This window comes from Saimiri boliviensis, chromosome 17 (assembly GCF_048565385.1).
Source record: "Saimiri boliviensis isolate mSaiBol1 chromosome 17, mSaiBol1.pri, whole genome shotgun sequence".
NCBI classification, from domain to species: Eukaryota; Metazoa; Chordata; class Mammalia; order Primates; family Cebidae; genus Saimiri; species Saimiri boliviensis.
The window spans coordinates 45,084,495-45,108,235 of NC_133465.1; the positions used below are offsets into that span (position 1 = coordinate 45,084,495).

The 23,741-nt window shown below is 46.1% G+C and overlaps 1 protein-coding gene across 3 annotated transcripts in view; it reads right to left on the reverse strand.

Annotated features, from left to right (window-relative positions):
• The window catches only part of MED1 (mediator complex subunit 1), a 59,651-nt gene that overhangs the window by 33,302 nt on the left and 2,608 nt on the right, over positions 1-23,741 (reverse strand). For 2 of the 3 annotated variants that reach the window (XM_039476815.2, XM_074388687.1), the window contains exons 2-6: positions 16,570-16,676; positions 8,002-8,080; positions 4,935-4,989; positions 4,698-4,830; positions 3,672-3,700 (exon numbers count right to left, since the gene is read on the reverse strand). In XM_039476815.2, coding sequence (XP_039332749.1) covers positions 3,672-3,700; positions 4,698-4,830; positions 4,935-4,989; positions 8,002-8,080; positions 16,570-16,676 — 403 coding nt within the window. The remainder of the gene's footprint in view (positions 1-3,671; positions 3,701-4,697; positions 4,831-4,934; positions 4,990-8,001; positions 8,081-16,569; positions 16,677-23,741) is intronic. The other variant, XM_074388685.1, reaches the window with a different exon arrangement.

The window sequence follows — 23,741 nt, forward strand, 5'->3', positions numbered from 1 at the left end:
GGGACATGACTGTAACAAATGAGGAGATATTACTGGCAACTAATGAAGAGACCAGGGATGCTATTTAACATTCAAGAATGCACCAGGTTGCTAGGTGAAGGCAGGCAAAAAAAAAAAAAAAAAAAAAAGAATGCACCAGGCCGCCCTGGAGCAAAGAATTTTCTAATCTAAATTGTCATCAGTATCAAGTTGGAGAGACCCAGGAATATCTTTCTGCAGGGAATCTGAGATAAAATAAGAAAAAAAAAAAAAAAAAAAAAAAAAACCAGAAAAGGAGCCAAGCACAGTGGCTAACGCCTGTAATCCCAGCATTTTGGGAGGCTAAAATGGGCAAATCACCTGAGGTCAGGAGTTTGAGACCAGCCTGGCTAACAGGGTGAAACCCTGTCTCTACTAAAAATACAAAAAAATTGGCCAGGCTAGTGGCTCACACCTGTAATCCCAGCATTTTAGGAGGCCAAGATGGGCAGATCTAACGTTCAGGAGATCAAGGCTATCCTGGCCAACATGGTGAAATTCTGTCTCTACTAAAATACAAAAAATTAGCTGGGCATCATGGTCCATGCAAATGTAGTCCCAGCTACTTGGGAGGCTGAAGCAGGAGAACTGCTTGAACCCAGTAGGCAGAGGTTGCAGTGAGCCGAGATCAAGCCATTGCACTCCAGCCTGGGTGACAGAGTGAGACTTTCGTCTCAAAAAATAAAAATAAAGCTGGGCAACAGCAAGACTCAGTCTCAAAAAAATTACATAATAATAATAAAAATAAGGCCGGGCGCGGTGGCTCAAGCCTGTAATCCCAGCACTTTGGGAGGCCGAGGCGGGTGGATCACGAGGTCAAGAGATCGAGACCATCCTGGTCAACATGGTGAAACCCCGTCTCTACTAAAAAATACAAAAAATTGCCGGGCGCGGTGGCTCAAGCCTGTAATCCCAGCACTTTGGGAGGCCGAGGCGGGTGGATCACGAGGTCGAGAGATCGAGACCAACCCCGTCAACAGGGTGAAACCCCGTCTCTACTAAAAATACAAAAAATTAGCCGGGCATGGTGGCACGTGCCTGTAATCCCAGCTACTCGGGAGGCTGAGGCAGGAGAATTGCCTGAACCCAGGAGGTGGAGGTTGCAGTGAGCCGAGATCGCGCCATTGCACTCCAGCCTGGGTAACAAGAGCAAAAAACTCCGTCTCAAAAAAAAAAAAATACAAAAAATTAGCTGGGCATGGTGGTGCGTGCCTATAATCCCAGCTACTCAGGAGGCTGAGGCAGGAGAATTGCCTGAACTCAGGAGGCGGAGGTTGCGGTGAGCCGAGATCGAGCCATTGCACTCCAGCCTGGGTAACAAGAGCGAAACTCCGTCTCAAAAAATAATAATAATAATAATAATAATAAAATTAAAAATTAATCAAGCGTGGTGGCAGGTGCCTATAATGCCAACTACTTGGGAAGCTGAGGCAGGAGAATCACTTGAACCTGGGAGGTAGAAGTTGCAGTGAGCAGAGACCATACCATTATACTCCAGCCTGGGTTAATTAACAAGAGCAAAACTTCATTGCAAAAAAAAAAAAAAAAAAAAATGGCCGGGCGTGGTGGCTCACGCCTATAATCCCAGCACTTTGGGAGGCCAAGACGGGTGGATCACGAGGTCAAGAGATCGAGACCATCCTGGTCAACATGGTGAAACCCTGTCTCTACTTAAAATACAAAAATTAGCTGGGCATGGTGGCACACGCCTGTAGTCCCAGCTACTCGGGAGGCTGAGGCAGGAGAAGTGCTTGAACCCAGGAGATGGAGGTTGCGGTGAGCCAAGATTGCGCCATTGCACTCCAGCCTGGGTAACAAGAGCGAAACTCCGTCTCAAAAAAAAAAAAAAAAGGCCCAGCATGGTGGCTGACGCCTGTACTCATAACACGTTGGGAGACCTGAGGTCAGGAGTTCCAGATCAGCCTGCCCAACACCATGAAACCTCATCTCCTTTTTTTTTTTTTTTTCCAAGACAAATTCTCCCTCTGTCGCCCAGGCTGAAGTGCAGTGGCCTGATCTTGGCTCGCTTCAACCTCTGTCTCCTGGGTTCAAGCAATTCTCTGCCTCAGCCTCCCAAGTAGCTGGGATTACAGGCACCCACCACCATACCCAGTTAATTTTTGTATTTTTAGTAGATACAGTGTTTCATCATCTTGGCCAGGCTGCACTTAAACTCCTGACCTCATGATTCACCCGCCTCAGCCTCCCGAAGTGCTGGGATTACAGGCGTGAGCCACTGCACCCAGCCACCTCTTCGTCTCTACTAAAAATACAAACTTAGCCAGGCATGGTAGCACACACCTGCAGTCCCGGCTACTCAGGAGGCTGAGGCAGGAAAATCACTTGAACTCCAGGAGACAGAGTTTGCAGTTAGCAGAGATTGTGCCACTGTACTCCAGCCTGGGCAACAGAGCAACACTCCATCTCAAATTTAAAACAAAAAAAGACGCCAGGCAGGGTGGCTCACACCTGTAATCCAAGCACTTTGAAGGCCAAGGTGGGCAGATCACCTAAGGTCGGGAGTTCAAGACCAGCCTGACCAACATGGTGAAACCCCGTCTTAAAAAAATAAATAGGCCGGGCGAGGTGGCTCAAGCCTGTAATCCCAGCACTTTGGGAGGCTGAGGCGGGTGGATCACGAGGTCAAGAGATCGAGACCATCCTGGTCAACATGGTGAAACCCCGTCTCTACTACAAATACAAAAAATTAGCTGGGCATGGTGGCGCGTGCCTGTAATCCCAGCTACTCAGGAGGCTGAGGCAGGAGAATTGCCTGAACCCAGGAGGCGGAGGTTGCAGTGAGCCGAGATCGCACCATTGCACTCCAGCCTGGGTAACAAGAACGAAACTCCGTCTCAGAAAAAAATAAAATAAAAAATAAATAAATAAATAAATAAATAAATAAATAAATAAATAAAAAGAGAGATTGAGACCATCCTGGCTAACAAGATGAAACCTTGCCTCTACTAAAAATACAAAAATCAGCTGGGCATGGTGGTACACACCTGTAGTCCCAGCTACTTGGAAGGCTGAGGTAGGAGAATCACTTAAACCCAGGAGGCGGAGGTTGCAGTGAACTCAGATCATGCCACTGTACTCCAGTCTGGTGACAGAGCAAGACTTCGTCTCAAAAAAAGAAAGAAAATAAAGAGAAGCCCTGGGATAGAGTAGGGTGAAATCCATGCTAGGTCAATTCAGAATGTGATTAAGTATAGACTCTGAAAAATCTTTGCCCAAGAAAATAAACTTGTTCCGGAGAAGAATAACTTCTGACCAGTCTCAAAACCTAGCTGTGAGGCCGGGTACAGTGGCTCACGCCTGTAATCCCAGCATTTTGGGAGGCCAAGGCAGGTGGATCACAAGGTCAGGTTCGAGACCAGTTTGGCCAAAATACTGAAACCCCATCTCTACTAAAAACACAAAAAATTAGCTGGGTGTAGTGGCGCATGCCTGTAATCCCAGCTACTCGGGAGGCTGAAGCAGGAGAATCATGTGAACCTGGGAGGCGGAGCTTGCAGTAAACTGAGATCACACCGTTATAACTCCAGCCCAGGCAACAGTGTAGACTCCGTCTCAAAAAGAAAAAAAAAAACCTAGCTGTGAAGAACAGCACTGTCTGTCAAAATCAAGGAATATCAATGTTATTTGCTCACCTTAGCTGCTGTACAAGCTCTGGACAGCTCTGAAATCAAAAAAATTATATGAAAACTACTTTAGCACATTTGAAGATATCAAAAGCCTTTCTCTTTTTCTATAGCACATGCTTTACAATAAAATCATTAAAACTACAGATGGTCCTCATATTAAAATATTTTAAGCTTGTTCTTCCTACTTAGTGAACCACAAGATTAGGGTGAGAAATTTAAAGTCAAAGCATATCAAATAGTTTTTAAAAGAATCAACTTTCAGTAGCTAGCTTAAAACATTAGGAACTCTGTAATGCCATACATGGAATTTATATCAAATTGTGTGGCTACACACATTTTACATTCATCTCTATTACACAATTTTTCAGATTATCTGTCTTTGATTATAATTTCTTTGAAGGTAGGAACCCTGAGTCATTTATTTCTGTATCCCCACCACCTATTGTTCAATTGGGGCTCATGTTTGTTGATATGAAATTAAAAGGGTTCCTGCCAGGCGCAGTGGCTCAGGCCTGTAATCCCAGCACTTCGGGAGGCTGAGGTGGGCAGATCACTTGAGGTCAGGAGTTCGAGCCCAGCCTGACCAACATAGGGAAACCCCGTCTCTACTAAAAATACGAAAATTAGCCAGGCATGGTGGCACGCACCTGTAATCCCAGCTACTCAGAAGGCTGAGGCAGGAGAATAGCTTGAATCCGGGAGGCGAAGATTGCAGTGAGCCGAGATCATGCCACTACAATCCAGCCTGGGTGACAGAACGAGACTGTGCCTCAAAGGAAAAAAAAAAAGAAAGAAAAAGAAAAGGGTTCCTATGGTGTTTCCACTTGTCAAAGCCCTGGATGATGTCAGAGATGGACACATGTTTTCTAAATTCCATTCTATAGCCGTTGATTTTGTAGCCCATCACATCATCTCTACAGTGGCTCATGAAAAAAACCTAAACCCAAGCTATATAAACCCCAACAATTAATTTTAAAATTAATGTCCCTAAGTAAACCCCACAGATTCCAGTGAAATATCAACAACACATACCACAGGATTCTCCCCATGGTGAGCCACTTTTACATCACAAAGCTGTCCTGCAGGATCTAACTGCACTTCCACATAGAACATATCTGACGTGATGTAACATTCAGTGCCACTGGCACTGAGATGAGAGCCCAGTCTAGCAGGAACAAATCAAAACAAAAATTAATAGAAGACACATAAATAAAGCCACCCAAAGTTAACACTAAGTTAAACATTTCTGCCTACAGAAAGACTACTTACCCATTCTGTCTTGCTATGGACTCCAAACGATCAGTCATTGCTGGTAAAGATGTTACTATGAAAGGATGAAAAAAGGAAGTCACACAGAATGCTCCAAATAACAATGATATTCTTCAAAGACAGAAAGATCCAACCTTCCAAAGCCATAAACATATTCAGTAGTTCAAATGTTTGTAATTTGCACAAAGTTCATTAGTAAGGCTTAGCTGTGTCCTATGTAGCACTAAAGGTCAAAAAAAAAAAAATCTATTTGAAAAATTACTTAATCTTTCTCCACTCCTGTTTCTATTACTCCTTATGTGGAACAAGTTGCCTTAAACTTAAGACACATTTATCTGCTAATCACAGAACAAGGAAGATTAACATAAAAATGAACATAAAAACAAATACTCATAATTAACAACCCAAATGTCCACTATGTATATACATAGAGAGAAGTATTTTTCAACCTTAAAAAAAAGAAATTATTTTTTTTTCCAGACGGACAGAATTAAGGCTGTTGAAAAAAAAGACATTCTAACAAATGCTTCAATATGGATGAACCTTGAAAACATTATGCTAAGCAAAATAAGCCAGTCACAAAAGGGCAAATATTATATGATTCCACTTATATCAGGTATACAGAGTAGTCAAATTCATAAAGACAGAAAGTACAATGGTGGCTGCCAGGGACTAGGGGAAGGCAGGAATGAAACATCACTTGTAGAATGTAAGATTGGGAAGATGAATAAAGTTTTAGAGATGGACAGTGGTGATGATGATACAATATAAATGTACTTAATGCTACTGAACTATACACTAAGAAACAGTGAAAATAGTAAATGTTATGTATATTTTACCACAATTTAAAAAGAAAAAATACACTGGGTATGGTGGCTCACGCCTGTAATTCCAGCACTTTGGGAGGCCAAGGCAGATAGATCACAAGGTCAGGAGTTCAAGACCAGCCTGACCAACATGATGACACCCTCTCTCTACTAAAAGTACAAAAATTAGCTTGGCGTGGGGGTGTGCCCCTGTAATACCAGCTACTCGGGAGGCTGAGGCAGGAGAATAGCTTGAATCCAGGAGACGGTGATTGCAGTCAGCCAAGATGGTGCCACTACACTCTAGCCTGGGCGATAGAATGAGACCCCAATTCAAAAAAAAAAAAACACAAAATACTCAGCTGAATTAGGGCCAGTTGTGGTGAATCAAAGTAAAATCTGTTTTTACAATCACTATTCCCAAAAAAATAGAATTAGTTGGCCAGGCGCAGTGGCTCATGCCTATAATCCCAGCACTCTGGGAAGCTTTGGCAGGTGGATCACCTAAGGGCAGGAGTTCGAGACCATCCTAGCCAAACTGGTGAAACCCAATCCCTACTAAAAATACAAAAAATTAGCCAGGCCTGGTGGCATGCATCTGTAGTCCCAAGCTACTGGGGAGGCTGAGGCAGAAGGACTGCTTGAACCTGGGAGGAGGTTGCAGTGAGCCAAGATCACACCACTGCACTCCAGCCTGGGCAACAGTGAGACTCCATCTCAAACTAATAATAATAATAATAATAATAATAATAATAATAATAGAATTAGTCAGTGTAAGCATGAATAATCAAGCTCACAATTTATATTTTACATTTGCTTTCCTGGAAATTCACTCCATAAACATCATGAAAATATTTTTACAATTAAAACGTCCATCTTCTGGCTAGGCATGATGGCTTATGCCTGTAATCTCAGCACACTGGGAGGCTGAGGCAGGCGGATCACGAAGTCAAGAGATCAAGACCATCCTGACTGACACAGTGAAACTCCGTCTCTACTAAAAATACGAAAAATTAGCTGGGCATGGTGGCATGCTCCTGTAGTCCCAGCTACTCGGGAGGGTGAGGCAGGAGAATTATTGGAACCCAGGAGGCGGAGGCAGAGATTGCAGTGAGCAGAGATTGTACCACTGAACTCCAGCCTGGGTGACACAGTGAGACTGTGTTTCAGAAAAAAAAAAAAAAAATGTCCATCTTCTTATGGAGATTTTTTTTTTTTTTTTTTTTAAGATGGGGTTTCACCATGATGGCCAGGCTGGTCTTGAACTCCTGACCTCAGGTGATCCACCCACCTTGGCCTCCCAAAGTGCTAGAATTACAGGCATAAGCCACCGCACCCGGCCCTTCTTATGGAGATTAATCAAAAAAGAACATGTGAAGGGCCAGGTGTAGTGTCTTAAACCTATAATCCCAGCACTCTGGGAGGCTGAGGAAGGCAGATCACCTGAGATCAAGAGTTTGAGACCAGCCTGACCAACATGGTGAAACCCCATCTCTACTAAAAACACACACAAAATATTAGCTGGGCGTAGTGGTGGGCACCTATAATCACTCAGGAGGCTGAGGCAGGAGAATCACTTGAACCCAAGAGGAGGAGGCTGCAGTGAGCCGAGATCATACCATTGCACACCAGCCTGGGCAACACACTGAGACCCCATCTCAAAAAAAAAAAAATGTGAGGGGCCGGGCGCGGTGGCTCAAGCCTGTAATCCCAGCACTTTGGGAGGCCGAGGCGGGTGGATCACGAGGTCGAGAAATCGAGACCAACCTGGTCAACATGGTGAAACCCCGTCTCTACTAAAAATACAAAAAATTAGCTGGGCATGGTGGCGCGTGCCTATAATCCCAGCTACTCAGGAGGCTGAGGCAGGAGAATTGCCTGAACCCAGGAGGCGGAGGTTGCGGTGAGCCGAGATCGCGCCATTGCACTCCAGCCTGGGTAACAAGAGCGAAACTCCGTCTCAAAAAAAAAAAAAAAAAAAAAAATGTGAAGAAAAAAAAACTTTCCCCAGGTATCTTTATTACCCTTCGTCATTTATCTTTTAAATTTATCTTTTAAATCTCTTGGCCTCCAAAACAGGATCGAAAACAAATGTTTCAAGCTTTAGCAAAAAGCTAATTCCAACTCCATAAATGAAAGCAACAGCAAAAACTAGTATATAAAGCTGACCTACCTCAATTTATACTTCTAGTCTAAGTATAAAACAGTCCTTCTTAAACTGGGGGTTTTGTGAAATCAGCATATTTCAAGTGTTTACAAACCTTTGAGAGCCTTCTGCAATGTCTCCAAACAGCTGACCAAATGCTGATGCCCTCCAGAACTCATCACGACCCTCTTCTCCTGTGTCAAGTGGGAAAACATTTGAGGTGAAAATTAAGCAAGCCAACAGTGTTTTGGATAAACATACACATTATCCTAGTGGTAATATTTTAGGATAGTCTATACATGCTATATAGTGTACAGGCTTTGTAGACTATCCACAGCAAGAAAAATCCATATACATGAGTGTAGAGAAAGGTATTCTTTAGCCAGGCACATGGCTCATGCCTGTAATTTTAGCACACTGGGAGACCAGGGCTGGAGAATCACTTGAGCCCAGGAGTTTGAGACCGGCCAAGGCAAGATAGAGAGACCCTGTCTCTATTTAGTTAAAAACAAAAAAGAAAAACGTATTTCCAGATCTACAACAAGAAAACAAAATGTAACTGATGAGATCTGCCTCCTGTGGAAAGGACTACATTCTAAGATATAAACAGTTAAATGAGATGGCTCAGGAGATTTGGTAGCGTACAATTGAGAAATGCAAGCAAATTTTAGGAAAATAAGATTGACTCTTAAGAAATAGAACATGGGCCGGGCGCGGTGGCTCAAGCCTGTAATCCCAGCACTTTGGGAGGCCGAGGCGGGCGGATCATGAGGTCAAGAGATCGAGACCATCCTGGTCAACATGGTGAAACCCCGTCTCTACTAAAAATACAAAACAGTAGCTGGGCATGGTGGCGCGTGCCTGTAATCCCAGCTTCTCAGGAGGCTGAGGCAGGAGAATTACCTGAACCCAGGAGGCGGAGGTTGCGGTGAGCCGAGATTGCGCCATTGCACTCCAGCCTGGGTAACAAGAGCGAAACTCTGTCTCAAAAAAAAAAAAAAAAGAAAGAAAGAAAGAAATAGAACATGTGGCCAGGCGCGGTGGCTCACGCCTGTAATCCCAGCACTTTGGGAGGCTGAGGCGGGTGGATCACCAGGTCAAGAGATCGAGACCATCCTGGTCAATATGGTGAAACCCCGTCTCTACTAAAAAATACAAAAAATTAGCTGGGCATGGTGGCGTGTGCCTGTAATCCCAGCTACTCGAGAGGCTGAGGCAGGAGAATTGCCTGAACCCAGGAGGTGGAGGGTGCGGTGAGCCGAGATCACACCATTGCACTCCAGCCTGGGTAACAAGAGTGAAACTCTGCCTCAAAAACAAAAAAACAAAAACAAACAAACAAACAAAAAAAAGAAATAGAACATGTAGGCCAGGTGCGGTGGCTCAGGTCTGTAATACCAGCACTTTGGGAGGCCAAGGCGAGTGGATCACGAGGTCAAGAGATTGAGACCATCCTGGTCAACATGGTGAAAGCCCGTCTCTACTAAAAAAAATTAGCTGGGCATAGTGGTAGGTGCCTATAGTCCCGTCTGCTCAGGAGGCTGAGGCAGGAGAACGTTTAAACCCAGAAGGCGAAGGCTGCAGTGAGCCAAGATCGCGCCTCTGCATTCCAGCCTGGCAACAGAGCGAGACTCCATCTCAAAAAAACAACAAAACACACACACACAGAAGAAACAGAACATGTAGTCCAGAAAAGGGACATCCAAAGAACAAAAAACCTAGCATAGTGTTCCTAACCCTATGCAGCAAAAAAGTTTCTCTTTGGAAAACATTCCAGTCCCTAAAAACGTGAACGGTTTTATGGCATAAGAATAGTTTTTCGCCGGGCGCTGTGGCTCACGCCTGTAATCCCAGCTCTTAGGGAGGCAGAGGTGGGAGGATAGCTTGAGCCCAGGAGTTCGAGACCTGCCTGGGCAATATAGCGAGACCCCATTCTCCACAAAAAGGAAAAAAACAAAAAGACAAAAAAAGAATAGTTTTTCAGGCTTTTCCATGTTGCAAATAAATCTATCTCACTGCTCCAATTCTCCCTTACAAAACAAAGTAATTCAGTAATAATCTAACATCTCTTGATCCTTCACAGGAGAAGAGGTGCTCTGGTCAATGAATACCAGTATTACGGAAAACTGGAATACTAAAGCTTTGTTATAAGTCAATAAATAGGCATTCTGGCCAGGCATGGTGGCTCACACCTGTAGTCCTAGCACTTTGGGAGGCCAAGGCAGGTGGATCATCTGAGGTCAGGAGTTCGAGACCAGCCTGACGAACATGTGAAACTCATGTCTACTAAAAATACAGGGCCGGGCGCGGTGGCTCAAGCCTGTAATCCCAGCACTTTGGGAGGCCGAGGTGGGTGGATCACGAGGTCAAGAGATCGAGACCATCCTGGTCAACATGGTGCAACCCCGTCTCTACTAAAAATACAAAAAATTAGCTGGGCATGGTGGCGTGTGCCTGTAATCCCAGCTGCTCAGGAAGCTGAGGCAGGAGAATTGCCTGAACCCAGGAGGAGGAGGTTGCGGTGAGCCGAGATCGTGCCATTGCACTCCAGCCTGGGTAACAAGAGCGAAACTCCATCTCAAAAAAAAAAAAAAAATACAAAATTAGCCAGGCATGGTGGTGCATGCCTGTAATCTCAGCTACTCAGGAAGCTGAGGTAGGAGAATCGCTTGACCCCGGGAGGCGGAGGTTGCAGTGAGCTGAGATCGTGCCATTGAACTCCAGCCAGGGCAAAAAGAACAAAGCTCTGCCTAAATAAATTAATTAAACAAACAAACATTCTGACATACATGTTAATTTCTGAGATTTGGCTAATACCTCAGTTGTTGAAAACTCTATAAAACATTGAGGTATCAATAAAATTAGGTTTCTGAATCTTTGAAACTGAGAAGTAGACAAGGAAAGTCAAGGTAACCAAACTAAGACAGTGGCACCCCAAGAGAGGACCTTAATAGCCACCTGGAATCCCTCTATCTCACAGTCTCTCTAATGACAATATCATTCACAGAACCTTTTTTTTTTTTTTTTAAAGATGGGGTTTCACCATGATGGCCAGGCTGGTCTTGAACTCCTGACCTCAGGTGATCCACCCACCTTGGCCTCCCAAAGTGCTAGGATTACAGGCATGAGCCACCGTGCCCGGCTTCTTTTTTTTTTTTTTTTTTTTTTTGACACAGTCTTGCTCTGCTGCCCAGGCATGAACCACCGCACCCAGCCACAGATCATATTTCAAACTAGAATTTGGTTGCCTTAAGGAATAAAAATGACAACCTGGGCCAGGCACCATGGCTCATGCTTTCAATCCCAGCACTCTGGGAGGTCAAAGCGGGCAGATCACCTGAGGTCAGGAGTTCAAGACAAGCCTGGCCAACATGGTGAAACCCCGTATACAAGAAATACAAAAAATTAGCCAGGCATGGTGGTGGGCACCTATAATCCCAGCTACTCTGCAGACTGAGGCAGGAGGATCGCTTGAACCTGGGAGGTTGCAATGAGCCGAGATCCCAACATTACATTCCAGCCTGGACAACAAGACCAACACCCCCATCTCAACCAACAACCACAACAAAAATACCTTTATTACCTACAAACCTGAGCCAGAAGATACACAGGCATCTATAAAGTTTACACTTAACAGAAATCTTTCAGCAACATGATATTTTGACATCCATTACCACATTTGATCTTTACAACAAAATTATGTGGAAAAGCAAGCTGGTATTATATGCCTCTGTTTCCCAGATGAGAAAACTAAGACCTAAGATGAATGAATAATTTGTCCAAAGTTACACAGTAAGTACCAGAGTAAAGCCCAAAATACAGACTTTTTTTTTTTTTTTTTGAGACAGAGTTTCGCTCTTATTACCCAGGCTGGAGTGCAATGGCGCGATCTCGGCTCACCACAACCTCCGCCTCCTGGGTTCAGGCAATTATCCTGCCTCAGCCTCCTGAGTAGCTGGGATTACAGGCATGCGCCACCATGCCCAGCTAATTTTTTGTATGTTTAGTAGAGACGGGGTTTCACCATGTTGACCAGGATAATCTCGATCTCTTGACCTCGTGAGCCACCCGCCTCGGCCTCCCAAAGTGCTGGGATTACAGGCTTGAGCCACCGCGCCCAGCCCAAAATACAGACTTTTGACAGCAAATTCAGTTCTGCTACTTCTATACTGATTGATCATTTAAACACTAACAAATCTACCGAACTGAACTTACTCTGGACCCAAAGTAAAAAACAATTTTTTTTTTCAGATGGAGTCTCACTCTTTCACCCCAGGCTGGATTGCAGTGGTATGATCTTGATCTTGGCTCACTGCAACCTCCGCCTGGCAGGTTCAAGTGATTCTCCTCCCTCAGCCTCTGTAGCTGGGATTACAGGCACGCCCCATCACACCCAGCTAATTTTGGCATTTTTAGCCGATACAAGGTTTTCCTATGTTGGCCACACTGGTCTTGAACTCCTGGCCTCAAGCAATCTGCCCACCTCAGGCTCCCAAAGTGCTGGGATTACAGGCATGAGCCACCACACACAGCCTCAAGTAAAATTTTAGGAAGAGGGGAAGGTACTTTGAAAGAAGTATAATAGGCCGGGTGCGGTGGCTCAAGCCTGTAATCCCAGCACTTTGGGAGGCCGAGGCGGGTGGATCACGAGGTTGAGAGATCGAGACCATCCTGGTCAACATGGTGAAACCCCATCTCCACTAAAAATACAAAAAACTAGCTGGGCGTGGTGGCGCGTGCCTGTAATCCCAGCGACTTAGGAGGCCGAGACAAGAGAATTGCCTGAGCCCAGGAGGCGGAGGTTGCGGTGAGCCGAGATCGCGCCATTGCACTCCAGCCTGGGTAACAAGAGCGAAACTCCGTCTCAAAAAAAAAAAAAAAAAAAAAAAAAAGAAAAGTATAATATATACAAGGAAAATTATACAAACCACACATGAAGAACAAAAAGTGAACACATCCATGTAACCATTGCCTGGGTCAAAAAACAGGAGTAAAGTTTTCCTATATTAATTGATTACCACTGAAATCATATGGATGAATTTTTTTTTTTTTTTTTTTGAGACAGAGTCTCCCTCTGTTGCCCAGGCTGGAGTGCAATGGTGCGATCTCGGCTCACTGCAACCTCCACCTCGTGGGTTCAAGAGAGTCTCCATCCTCAGTCTCCCGAGTAGCTGGGATTTACAAGCGCATGTCACCACGTCCAGCTAATTTTTGTAATTTTAGTAGAGACAGGGTTTCACTTGTTGGTCAGGCTAGTCTGGAACTCCTGACCTCAAGTGATCCGCCCACCTTGGCCTCCCTAAGTGCTGGGATTACAGGCATGAGCTACCACACCTGGCTTTTTTTTTTTTTTTTTTTTTTTTGAGATCAAGTTTTGCTCTTGTTGCCTAGGCCTGGATGCAATGACACGATCTCGGCTCACTGCAACCTCTGCCTCCCGTGTTCAAGCAATTCTCCTGCCTCAGCCTCCTAACTGGGATAACAGGTGCCTACCACCCACCACCACACCCGGCTTACTTTGTATTTTTTAGTAGAGATGGGGTTTCTTCATGTTGGTCAGGCTGGTCTCAAACTCTTGACCTCAGGTGATTCGCCCACCTCGGCCTCCCAAAGTGCTGGGATAACAGGTATGAGCCACCTCGCCTGGCCTTGGGTGAGCTTTTTTTTAACACCCAGCTCTGAGACTAGCCATCACATATTCCCTAATTCCCTATCTTGTACTTACCAGCTAAGGGATCCCTATACTGGTGAATGACTTAGGATGGAGAAGTAATACTGTAGAGAAAAAGGTTGACAGTGACTGGTGAAAACCCAGAGTTCACCGATATTAAGAATCAATCAGCCATGCGCGGTGGCTCACGTCTGTAATCCCCTCACTTTGGGAGGCTGAGGCAGGTGGATCACCTGAGGTCCAGAGTTCAAGAACAGCCTGACCAACATGGAGAAACCCTGTCTCTACTAAAAATACAAAATTAGCCAGGCATGGTGGCACATGCCTGTGTTCCCAACTACTTGGGAGGCTGAGGCAGGAGAATCACTTGGACCCGGGAGGCAGAGGTTGTGGTGAGCCGAGATCATGACACTGTACTCCAGCCTGGGCAACAACAGTGAAACTCTGTCTCAAAAAAAAAAAAAATGAATCAGACTGAGTGTAGTGGCTCACACCTGTAATTCCAGCACTTTGGGAGGCCTAAGCCGGCCAATTAAATTACCTGAGGTCAGCAGTTCAAGAATAGCCTGGCCAACATGTTGAAACTCCACCTCTATTAAACATAAAAAAGTCGCTGGGCGCAGTGGCTCATGCCTGTAATTCCAGCACTTTGGTAGGCCAAGGTAGGTGGATCACCTGAGGTCAGGAGTTCAAGACCAGCCTGGCCATCATGGAGAAACCACATCTTAAAAAAAAAAAAAAAAAGTCAGCCAGGTGTGGTGGTGGGCACTTTTAATGACAGCTACTTAGGAGGCTGAGGCAGGAGAATTGCTTGAACTCAGGAGGCAGAGGCTGCAGTGAGCTGAGACAGTACCACTGTACTCCAGCCTGGGCAACAGAGCGAGATTCTGTCCCAAAAAAAAAAAGAACGAATCAGCCAGATGCGGTGTCTCATACCTATAATCATAACACTTTGGGAATCCAGGATGGGTGGGTCACTTGAGCCCATGAGTTTGAGACCAGCCTAGGCAACATCGTAGAAACCTATTTCTACAAAAAAAAACATAAAAAAACTAGTCAGGCAGCTGGGCGCAGTGGCTCACGTCTGTAATCTCAGCACTTTGGGAGGCTGAGGCAGGCAGATCACGAGGTCAGGAGATTAAGAACATCCTGGCTAACATGGTGAAGCCCTGTTTCTACTAAAATACAAAAAAATTAGCCGGGTGTGGTGATGAGAGCCCAGTAATCCCAGCTACTCAAGGCTGAGGCAAGAGAATTGCCTGAACCCAGGAGGCAGAGGTTGCGGTGAGCCGAGATCGCGCCATTGCACTCCAGCCTGGGTAACAAAAGCAAAACTCCGTCTCAAAAAAAAAAAAAAAAAAAAAAAAAAAAAGCCTAGCCAGACATGGTGGCATGCATCTACTGTCCCAGAGACTAGAAAGCTGAGGTGGGAAAACCACCTGAGACTGAGAAGTCGAGGCTGCAGTGAGCCATGATTGTGCCACTGCACTTGAGCCTGGGTGACAAAGTAAGACCCGGTCTTAAAAAAAAGAGAATGAAGCCAGGCGCGGTGGCTCACACCTGTAATCCCAGCACTTTGGGAGGCCAAGAAGGGTGGATCACGAGGTCAAGAGATCAAGACCATCCTGGTCAACATGGTGAAACCCCATCTGTACTAAAAATACAAAAAATTAGCTGGGCATGGTGGTGCGTGCCTATAATCCCAGCTACTCAGGAGGCTGAGGCAGGAGAATTGCCTGAACCCAGGAGGCGGAGGTTGCAGTGAGGCGGAGGTTGCGGTGAGCCAAGATTGCGCCATTGCACTCCAGCCTGGGTAACAAGAGTGAAACTCCGTCTCGAAAAAAAAAGAATGAATCAAAAACTTCACTAGTACAAGCTGAGCATATCTGAAAATCAAAAACATGAAATGCTCCAAAATCTGAAATTTTGAGCATTCACAATAATGCCACAAAAGATTTCACACCTGACCTCATCCATATAATAGGTCAAGGTCAAAATGCAGTCAAAATCTGGTTTCATGCACAAAACTATTAAATATATTATTAAATATACTGTATAAAATTACCTTCGGGCTATGTCTATAAGGTGTTTATGAAACAAATAAATTCTGTGTTTAGACATGGGTCCCATCCCCAAGATATCTCATTATATATCTGCAAATATCCCAAAATCTGAAACACTTCTGGTCCCAAGCATTTCAGATAAGGGATATTCAATCTGTAATATAGATACAATAGATTTCTAACATTGAGACCACCATGTATTCAGATTTTTATAATAAATAAAACTAAAGACAGTTTGAACACATCTACCTGGGGAGCTTAGCATATTAAGAATAATTATCTGCCGGGCGCGGTGGCTCAAGCCTGTAATCCCAGCACTTTGGGAGGCCGAGGCGGGTGGATCACGAGGTCGAGAGATCGAGACCATCCTGGTCAACATGGTGAAACCCCGTCTCTACTAAAAGTGCAAAAAATTAGCTGGGCATGGTGGCGTGTGCCTGTAATCCCAGCTACTCAGGAGGCTGAGGCAGGAGAATTGCCTGACCCCAGGAGGCGGAGGTTGCGGTGAGCCGAGATCGCGCCATTGCACTCCAGCCTGGGTAACAAGGGCGAAACTCCGTCTCAAAAAAAAAAAAAAAAAAAAAAAAAAAAAAAAAGAATAATTATCTGGCCGGGCATGATGGCTCATGCCTATATTCCCAGTACTTTGGGAGGCTGAGGCAGGTGGATCACGAGGTCGAGTTTGGGACCAGCCTGGCCAACATAGGGAAACCCTGTCTCTACTAAAAATACAAAAATTAGCTGGGCTTGGTGGCACATGCCGGTAATCCCAACTACTCGGAAAGCTGAGGCAGGAGAATCGCTTGAACCTGGGAGACAAGAGGTTGCAGTGAGCCAAGATGGCGCCACTGCAGTCTGGCCTGGTGACAGAGCGAGACTCTGTCTCAAAAAAAAAAAAAAGAATAATTATCTAAGTAAAACACCTTACCCACTTTACCACAGTCCTTACCATGACTTGACGCACAAGCTTAATGGTTTCACTCCAAGGCCTATTTTGGTTAAATTTTGCATGGAGCCGTTCCAAGAGAGAACTCATCTTACTCAGCTTTTCCGACTCTACGATTTAAATCAGAAAACATCATATTAGTAACTGTTCTTTCAAGACCATCAGGTTTTTCTTGCAAAATAAATTCCCACACTTCATCTCAGTAAGAATTCAGTTAAGGCTGGGTGCAGTAGCTCACGCCTGTAATCCCAGCACTTTGGGAGGCTGAGGTGGGTGGAACATGAGGTCAAGAGATTGAGACCATCCTGGTCAACATGGTGAAACCCCATCTCTACTAAAAATACAAAGAAGTGGCTGGGCATGGTGGTGCGTGCCTGTAATCCCAGCTACTCGGGAGGCTGAGGCAGGAGAATTGCCTGAACCCAGGAGGTGGAGGTTGCGGTGAGCCGAGATGGCGCCATTGCACTCCAGCCTGGGTAACGAATGAAACTCCGTCTCAAAAAAAAAAAAAAAAAAATTCAGTTAAAACATTTTCCACATCATTTTACTTCAAAATATCCACAGAAGATTTTTTTTTTTTTTTTTTTTTTTTTTTTTGGAGACAGAGTCTCACTCTGTCCAGGCTGGATGAGTGCAGTGGCGCGATCTCGACTCACTGCAACCTCCGCCTACTGGGCCCAGGCAATTCTCCTGCCTCAGCCTCCCAAGTAGCTGGGACTACAGGCGCACACCACCATGCCCAGCTAATTTTTGTATTCTAGTAGAGACAGGGTTTCACTAAGTTGCCCAGGCTTATCTTAAACTCATGACCTCAGGTGATCCACCTGCCTCGGCCTCTTGGATTACAGGTGTGAGCCACCACCCCCAGCCAAAAGACATTTTTTTTTTTTTTTTTTTTTTTTTTTTTTTTTGAGACGGAGTTTCGCTCTTGTTACCCAGGCTGGAGTGCAATGGCGCGATTTTGGCTCACCGCAACCTCCGCCTCCTGGGTTCAGGCAATTCTCCTGCCTCAGCCTCCTGAGTAGCTGGGATTACAGGCACGCGCCACCACGCCCAGCTAATTTTTTGTGTTTTTTTTTTTTTTAGTAGAGATGGGGTTTCACCATGTTGACCGGGATGGTCTCGATCTCTTGACCTCGTGATCCACCCGCCTCGGCCTCCCAAAGTGCTGGGATTACAGGCTTGAGCCACCGCGCCCGGCCCAAAAGACATTTTTAATGGCAAGATGACACACAAATTATGGGTCTGATGTAAGAACACCATACAGCTGGACTGTTTTCTTTTCTGTTCTTTTCTTTGGAGGGGGAGGGGGGACAAAGTTTTGCTCTGTTGCCCAGGCTGGAGTGCAATGGCACAATATCAGCTCTTGGGTTCAAGCGATTCTCCTACCTCTGCCTCCCGAGTAGCTGGGATTATAGGCATGTGCCACCAAGCCCAACTAATTTTATATTTTTAATAGAGACAGGGTTTCTCCATGTTGGTCAGGATCTCAAACTCCTGACCTCAAGTGATCCACCCACCTCAGCCTCCAAAAGTGCAGGGATTATAGGCGTGAGCCACTGTGCCCAGCCAGCTGGACTGTTTTCCCTCCAGACTTTTTTTTTTGAGACGGAGTTTCACTCATGCTGCCCAGGCTGGAGTGCAATGATGTGATCTCGGCTTACTGAAACCTCCACCTCCCAGATTCAAGTGATTCTCCTGCCTCAGCCTCCTGAGTAGCTGGAATTGCAGGCATGCGCTACCACACCCAGCTAATTTTGTATTTTTAGTAGAAATGGGGTTTCTCCATGTCAGTCAGGCTGGTCTCAAGCTCCAAATCTCAGGTGATCTGCCCACCTCCGCCTCCCAAACTGCTGGGATTACAGGAGTGAACCACCGTGCCCAGCCACTTTTCTTTCCTTTTTTTTTTCTTTTAAAGACAGTCTCAGCACCGGGCGCGGTGGCTCAAGCCTGTAATCCCAGCACTTTGGGAGGCCAAGGCGGGTGGATCACGAGGTCAAGAGATCGAGACCATCCTGGTCAACATGGTGAAACCCCGTCTCTACTAAAAATACAAAAAATTAGCTGGGCATGATGGCGCGTGCCTGTAATCCCAGCTACTCAGGAGGCTGCGGCAGGAGAATTGCCTGAACCCAGGAGGCGGAGGTTGCGGTGAGCCGAGATAGCACCATTGCACTCCAGCCTGGGTAACAAGAGTGAAACTCTATCTCAAAAAAAAAAAAAAACAGTCTCAGCTGGGCATGGTGGCGCAAGCCTGTAATCTCAGCACTTTGGGAGGCCGAGGCGGGTGGATCATGAGGTCAAGAGATGGAGACCATCCTGGTCAACATGGTGAAACCCCATCTCTACTAAAAATACAAAAAATTAGCTGGGCATAGTGGCGCGTGTCTGTAATCCCAGCTACTCAGGACGCTGAGGCAGGAGAATTGCCTGAACCCAGGGGGCGGAGGTTGCGGTGTACCGAGATTGCGCCATTGCACTCCAGCCTGGGTAAGAGCGAAACTCCGTCTCAAAAAAAAAAAGAAAAAAAAAAAAGTCTCGCTCTGTTGTCCAGGCTGGAATGAGTGGCATGATCTTAGCTCATTACACAGTCTGCCTCCCAGACTTGTGATCCTCCAGAGCAGGAGGGACTACAGAACTGAACCACCGTGGGGTACAGTGGCTCATGCCTATAATCCCATCACTTTGGGTGGCCAAGGCAGGTGGATCACAAGGTCAAGAGATCGAGACCATCCTGACCAAAATGGTGAAACCCAATCTCTACTAAAAATACAAAAATTGGCTGGGCAGGGTTTGCAGTGAGCTGAGATCACACCACTGCACTCTAGCCTGGCAACAGAGTGAGACTCCGTCTCAAAAAATAATAATAATAATATAAAAATTAGCTAGGCAGAGTGGCGCGTGCCTGTAGTCCCAGCTAGCTATACAGTGAGCCTGGAGACAGAGCGAGACTCCGTCTCAAAAAAATAGTTTCCCTGTTTTCTGCCCAGGTTGGTCTTAAACTCCTGGGCTCAAGTAATCTTCCTACATTGGCCTCCCAATGTACTGAGATTAGAACCAAGGGCCACCATGCTCAGCCTCTATCGAAAGGTTTAATGGAAACAAACAAACAAAAATCCCTAATCATGTTTCATTATCAAGTCTACAATTTAGTGACAAAGTCATTTCAAGATATGCACGAAATCTGCTGCACAATATGGGTAGCACAAACATTAGAACATGGCCTTACCATGGTTAGCTGGTTTTCAATGCAGTAATACTGACTTCCTTAATTTTATATCACAATTTTAAGAGACCAATTTAAAAGTATGACCAAGAAAAGAGATCTGGCCAGGCACTGTGGCTCATGCCTGTATTCCCAGCACTTTAGGAAGGAAAGGCAGATGTATCACTTGAGGCTAGGAGTTTCAAACCAGCCTACACAACATGGTGAAGCCCCATCTCTACAAGAATTACAAAAATAAGCAGTTCTCCTGCCTCAGCCTCCTGAGTAGCTGGGATAACAGGCACGCACCTCCATGCCCAGCTAATTTTTGTATTTTCAGTAGAGACGCCATGTTGATCAGGCTGGTCTCAAACACCTGACCTTGTGATCCACCCACCTTGGCCTCCCAAGGTGCTAGGTTTATAGGCATGAGCCGCCTTGTATTTTAGTAGAGACACGGTTTTATCATGTTGGCCAGGCTGGTTTCGATCTCCTGACCTCAGGTGATCCACCCACCTCCACCTCCCAAGGTACTGGGATTACAGGTGTGAGCCTCTGCTGGGGCAGAGGTTGCAGTGAGCCAAGATCGCACCACTCCACTCCAGCCTGGGTGACAGAAAAAAAAAAAAAAGCTGGCATGTAGGCATGCACCTGTAGTCCCAGCTACTCAAGAGATTGAGGTGGGAGGGTGACCTGAGCCTGGGAGGTCGAGACTTCAGTGAGTTATGATTGAGCCACTGCACTCCAGCCGGAATGACACAGCAAGACCCTGTCTCAAAAAAAAAAAAAAGAAAAGAAAAAGAAAACAGGTTCTAATCACCATTCATATTAGTTGTGGGGAGATTACAGCAAAAGTGACAGGTGATGTTGGTACTGAAAGCTGACAAGGCCAGCACGGTTGCTCGAACCTGAAATCTCAGCAATTTGGGAGGCCATGGTGAGTGAATCGCTTGAGCTCAGTAGTTAAGAGACTAGCCTGGACAGCATGGTGAAATTCCATCTCTACCAAAAATACAAGAAACTAGCTGGGCTTACTGGCTCACTTCCCAGCATGCCCAGGTAATTTATTGGTCCCAGCCACTCAGGAGGCTGAGGTGGAAGGATCGCTTGAACCCAGGCAGCAAAGCACAGGTTGCAGTGAACCTCTGCACGTTTTACATTCCAGATCACGTCACTACACTCCAGCCTGGGTGACAGACGGAGACCCTGTCTCAAAAAAAAAAAAAAGAGCCGGGTGCGGTGGCTCAAGCCTGTAATCCCAGCACTTTGGGAGGCCGAGGCAGGTGGATCACGAGGGCAAGAGATCGAGACCATCCTGGTCAACATGGTGAAACCCCGTCTCTACTAAAAATACAAAAAATCAGCTGGGCATGGTGGCGCGTGCCTGTAATCCCAGCTACTCAGGAGGCTGAGGCAGGAGAATTGCCTGAACCCAGGAGGCGGAGGTTGCGGTGAGCCGAGATCGCGCCATTGCACTCCAGCCTGGGTAACAAGAGCGAAACTCCGTCTCAAAAAAAAATAAATAAATAAAAGAGAAGAAGAACAAGAAAGCTAACAAGGCAAGGCACAATGGCTCACACCTATAATCATGGCACTTTGGGAGGCCAAGACAGGGGGATCATTTGAGGTCAGGAATTCCAGACCAGCTTGGCTAACATGGTGTGACACCGTCTCTACTAAAAATACAAAAATATTACCCAGGCATGGTGGTGGGTGCCTGTCATCCCAGCTACTTGGGAGGCTGAGGCAGGAGAATCGCTTGAACCCAGGAGGTGGAGATTGCAGTAAGCGAAGGAGATGGTGGCACTGCACCCCAGCATGAGAGACAAAAAAAAAAAAAAAGACTCCAAAAAAAAAAAGGTGAATAGAAGATCAGTCAATCAGAGTGAAGGCAGTGAGGATGAGATCTTCTAAATTAAGATTCAAAATCCTGGTTGGGCACAGTGGCTCCACCTGTAATCCCAGCACTTTGGGAGGCCGACGCTGGTGGATCACAAGGTCAGGAGTTCAAGACCAGCCTGGCCAAAATAGTGAAACACCATCTCTACTAAAAATACAAAAAAATTAGCCAGGCGTGGTGGCACATGACTGTAATCCCAGCTACTCAGGAGGCTGAGGCAAGAGCACTGCTTGAACCCGGGAATAAGAGATTTCAGTGAGCCAAGACTGCACCACTGCACACCAACTTAGGCAAAAGAGCAAGACAACATCTCAAAAAAAAAGAAAAGCTGGGCGCGGTGGCTCAAGCCTGTAATCCCAGCACTTTGGGAGGCCGAGGCGGGTGGATCACGAGGTCGAGAGATCGAGACCATCCTGGTCAACATGGTGAAACCCCGTATCTACCAAAAATACAAAAAATTAGCTGGGCATGGTGGCACGTGCCTGTAATCCCAGCTACTCAGGAGGCTGAGGCAGGAGAATTGCCTGAACCCAGGAGGCGGAGGTTGTGGTGAGCCGAGATTGCGCCATTGCACTCCAGCCTGGGTAACAAGCAAAAACTCCGTCTCAAAAAAAAAAAAAAAAAAAAAAAAGAAAAAAGATTCAAAATCCTTCCTACAATGCCCTCCTCTTCTGGAAAACTACTTTAGGGGCTGTTTTAGCCAATTTATAGTTCTGGATACATTTCTGCCAATTTCCATTTTTATTTTAAGACATTGATTCAAATATTTCTTTTCTTTTTTTTTTTTTTTTTGAGACGGAGTTTCGCTCTTGTTACCCAGGCTGGAGTGCAATGGCGTGATCTCGGCTCACCGCAACCTCCGCCTCCTGGGTTCAGGCAATTCTCCTGCCTCAGCCACCTGAGTAGCTGGGATTATAGGCACGTGCCACCATGCCCAGCTAATTTTTTTTGTATTTTTAGTAGAGACGGGGTTTCACCATGTTGACCAGGTTGGTCTCGATCTCTCGACCTTGTGATCCACCCGCCTCGGCCTCCCAAAGTGCTGGGATTACAGGCTTGAGCCACCGCGCCCGGCAATATTTCTTTTTTTAATGAGACAGTGTTTCTTGTCCAGTTTTGAGTGCAATGTTGTAATCTTGGCTCGAGGCAACTTCCACCTCTCAGGTTCAAGTGAATTTCCTGCCTCAGCCTCTGGAGTAGCTGGGATTACAGGCGTGCACCTCACCACACCCAGCTAATTTTGTATTTTTAGTAAACGGGAGATTTCACCATGTTGGTCAGGCTGGTCTCCAACTCCTGAACTCAGGTGATTCACCCACCTCAGCCTCCCAGTTTTTGGATTACAGGTGTAAGCCACCATGCCTGGCCTCAAACACTATTAAAAGTGCTGGGGAGGGCTGGGTGCCATGGCTCACACCTGTAATCACAGCGCTTTGGGAGGCTAAGGTGGGTGGATCACCTGAGGTCAGGAGTTCTAGACCAGCCTGGCCAACATGGTGAAACCCCATCTCTACTAACAATATAAAAATTAGCCGGGGGCCGGGAGCAGTGGCTCACGCCTGTAATCCCAGCACTTTGGGAGGATCGGGTGGATCACGAGGTCAAGAGATTGAGACCATCCTGGCCAACATGGTGAAACCCCGTCTCTACTAAAAATACAAAAAAAAAATTAGCTGGGCATGGTGGCGCGTGCCTGTAATCCCAGCTACTCAGGAGGCTGAGGCAGGAGAATTGCCTGAACCCAGGAGGCAGAGGTTGCGGTGAGCCGAGATCGCACCATTGCACTCCAACCTGGGTAACAAGAGCGAAACTCCGTCTCGGGGGGGAAGAAAAAAAAAGAAAAAAAAAAAATCAGCTGGACATGGTGGTGGGCACCTGTAAACCCAACTACTCAGGAGGCTGAGGCAGGAGAATCACTTGAATCCAGAGGCGGAGGTTGCAGTGAGCCAAGATCACACCACTGCACTCCAGCCTGGGTGACAGAATGAGACTCCATCTCAATTAAAAAAAAAAAAGTGCTGGGGAAGCCAGACACTGTGGCTCACACCTGTAATCCTAGCTAGCATTTTG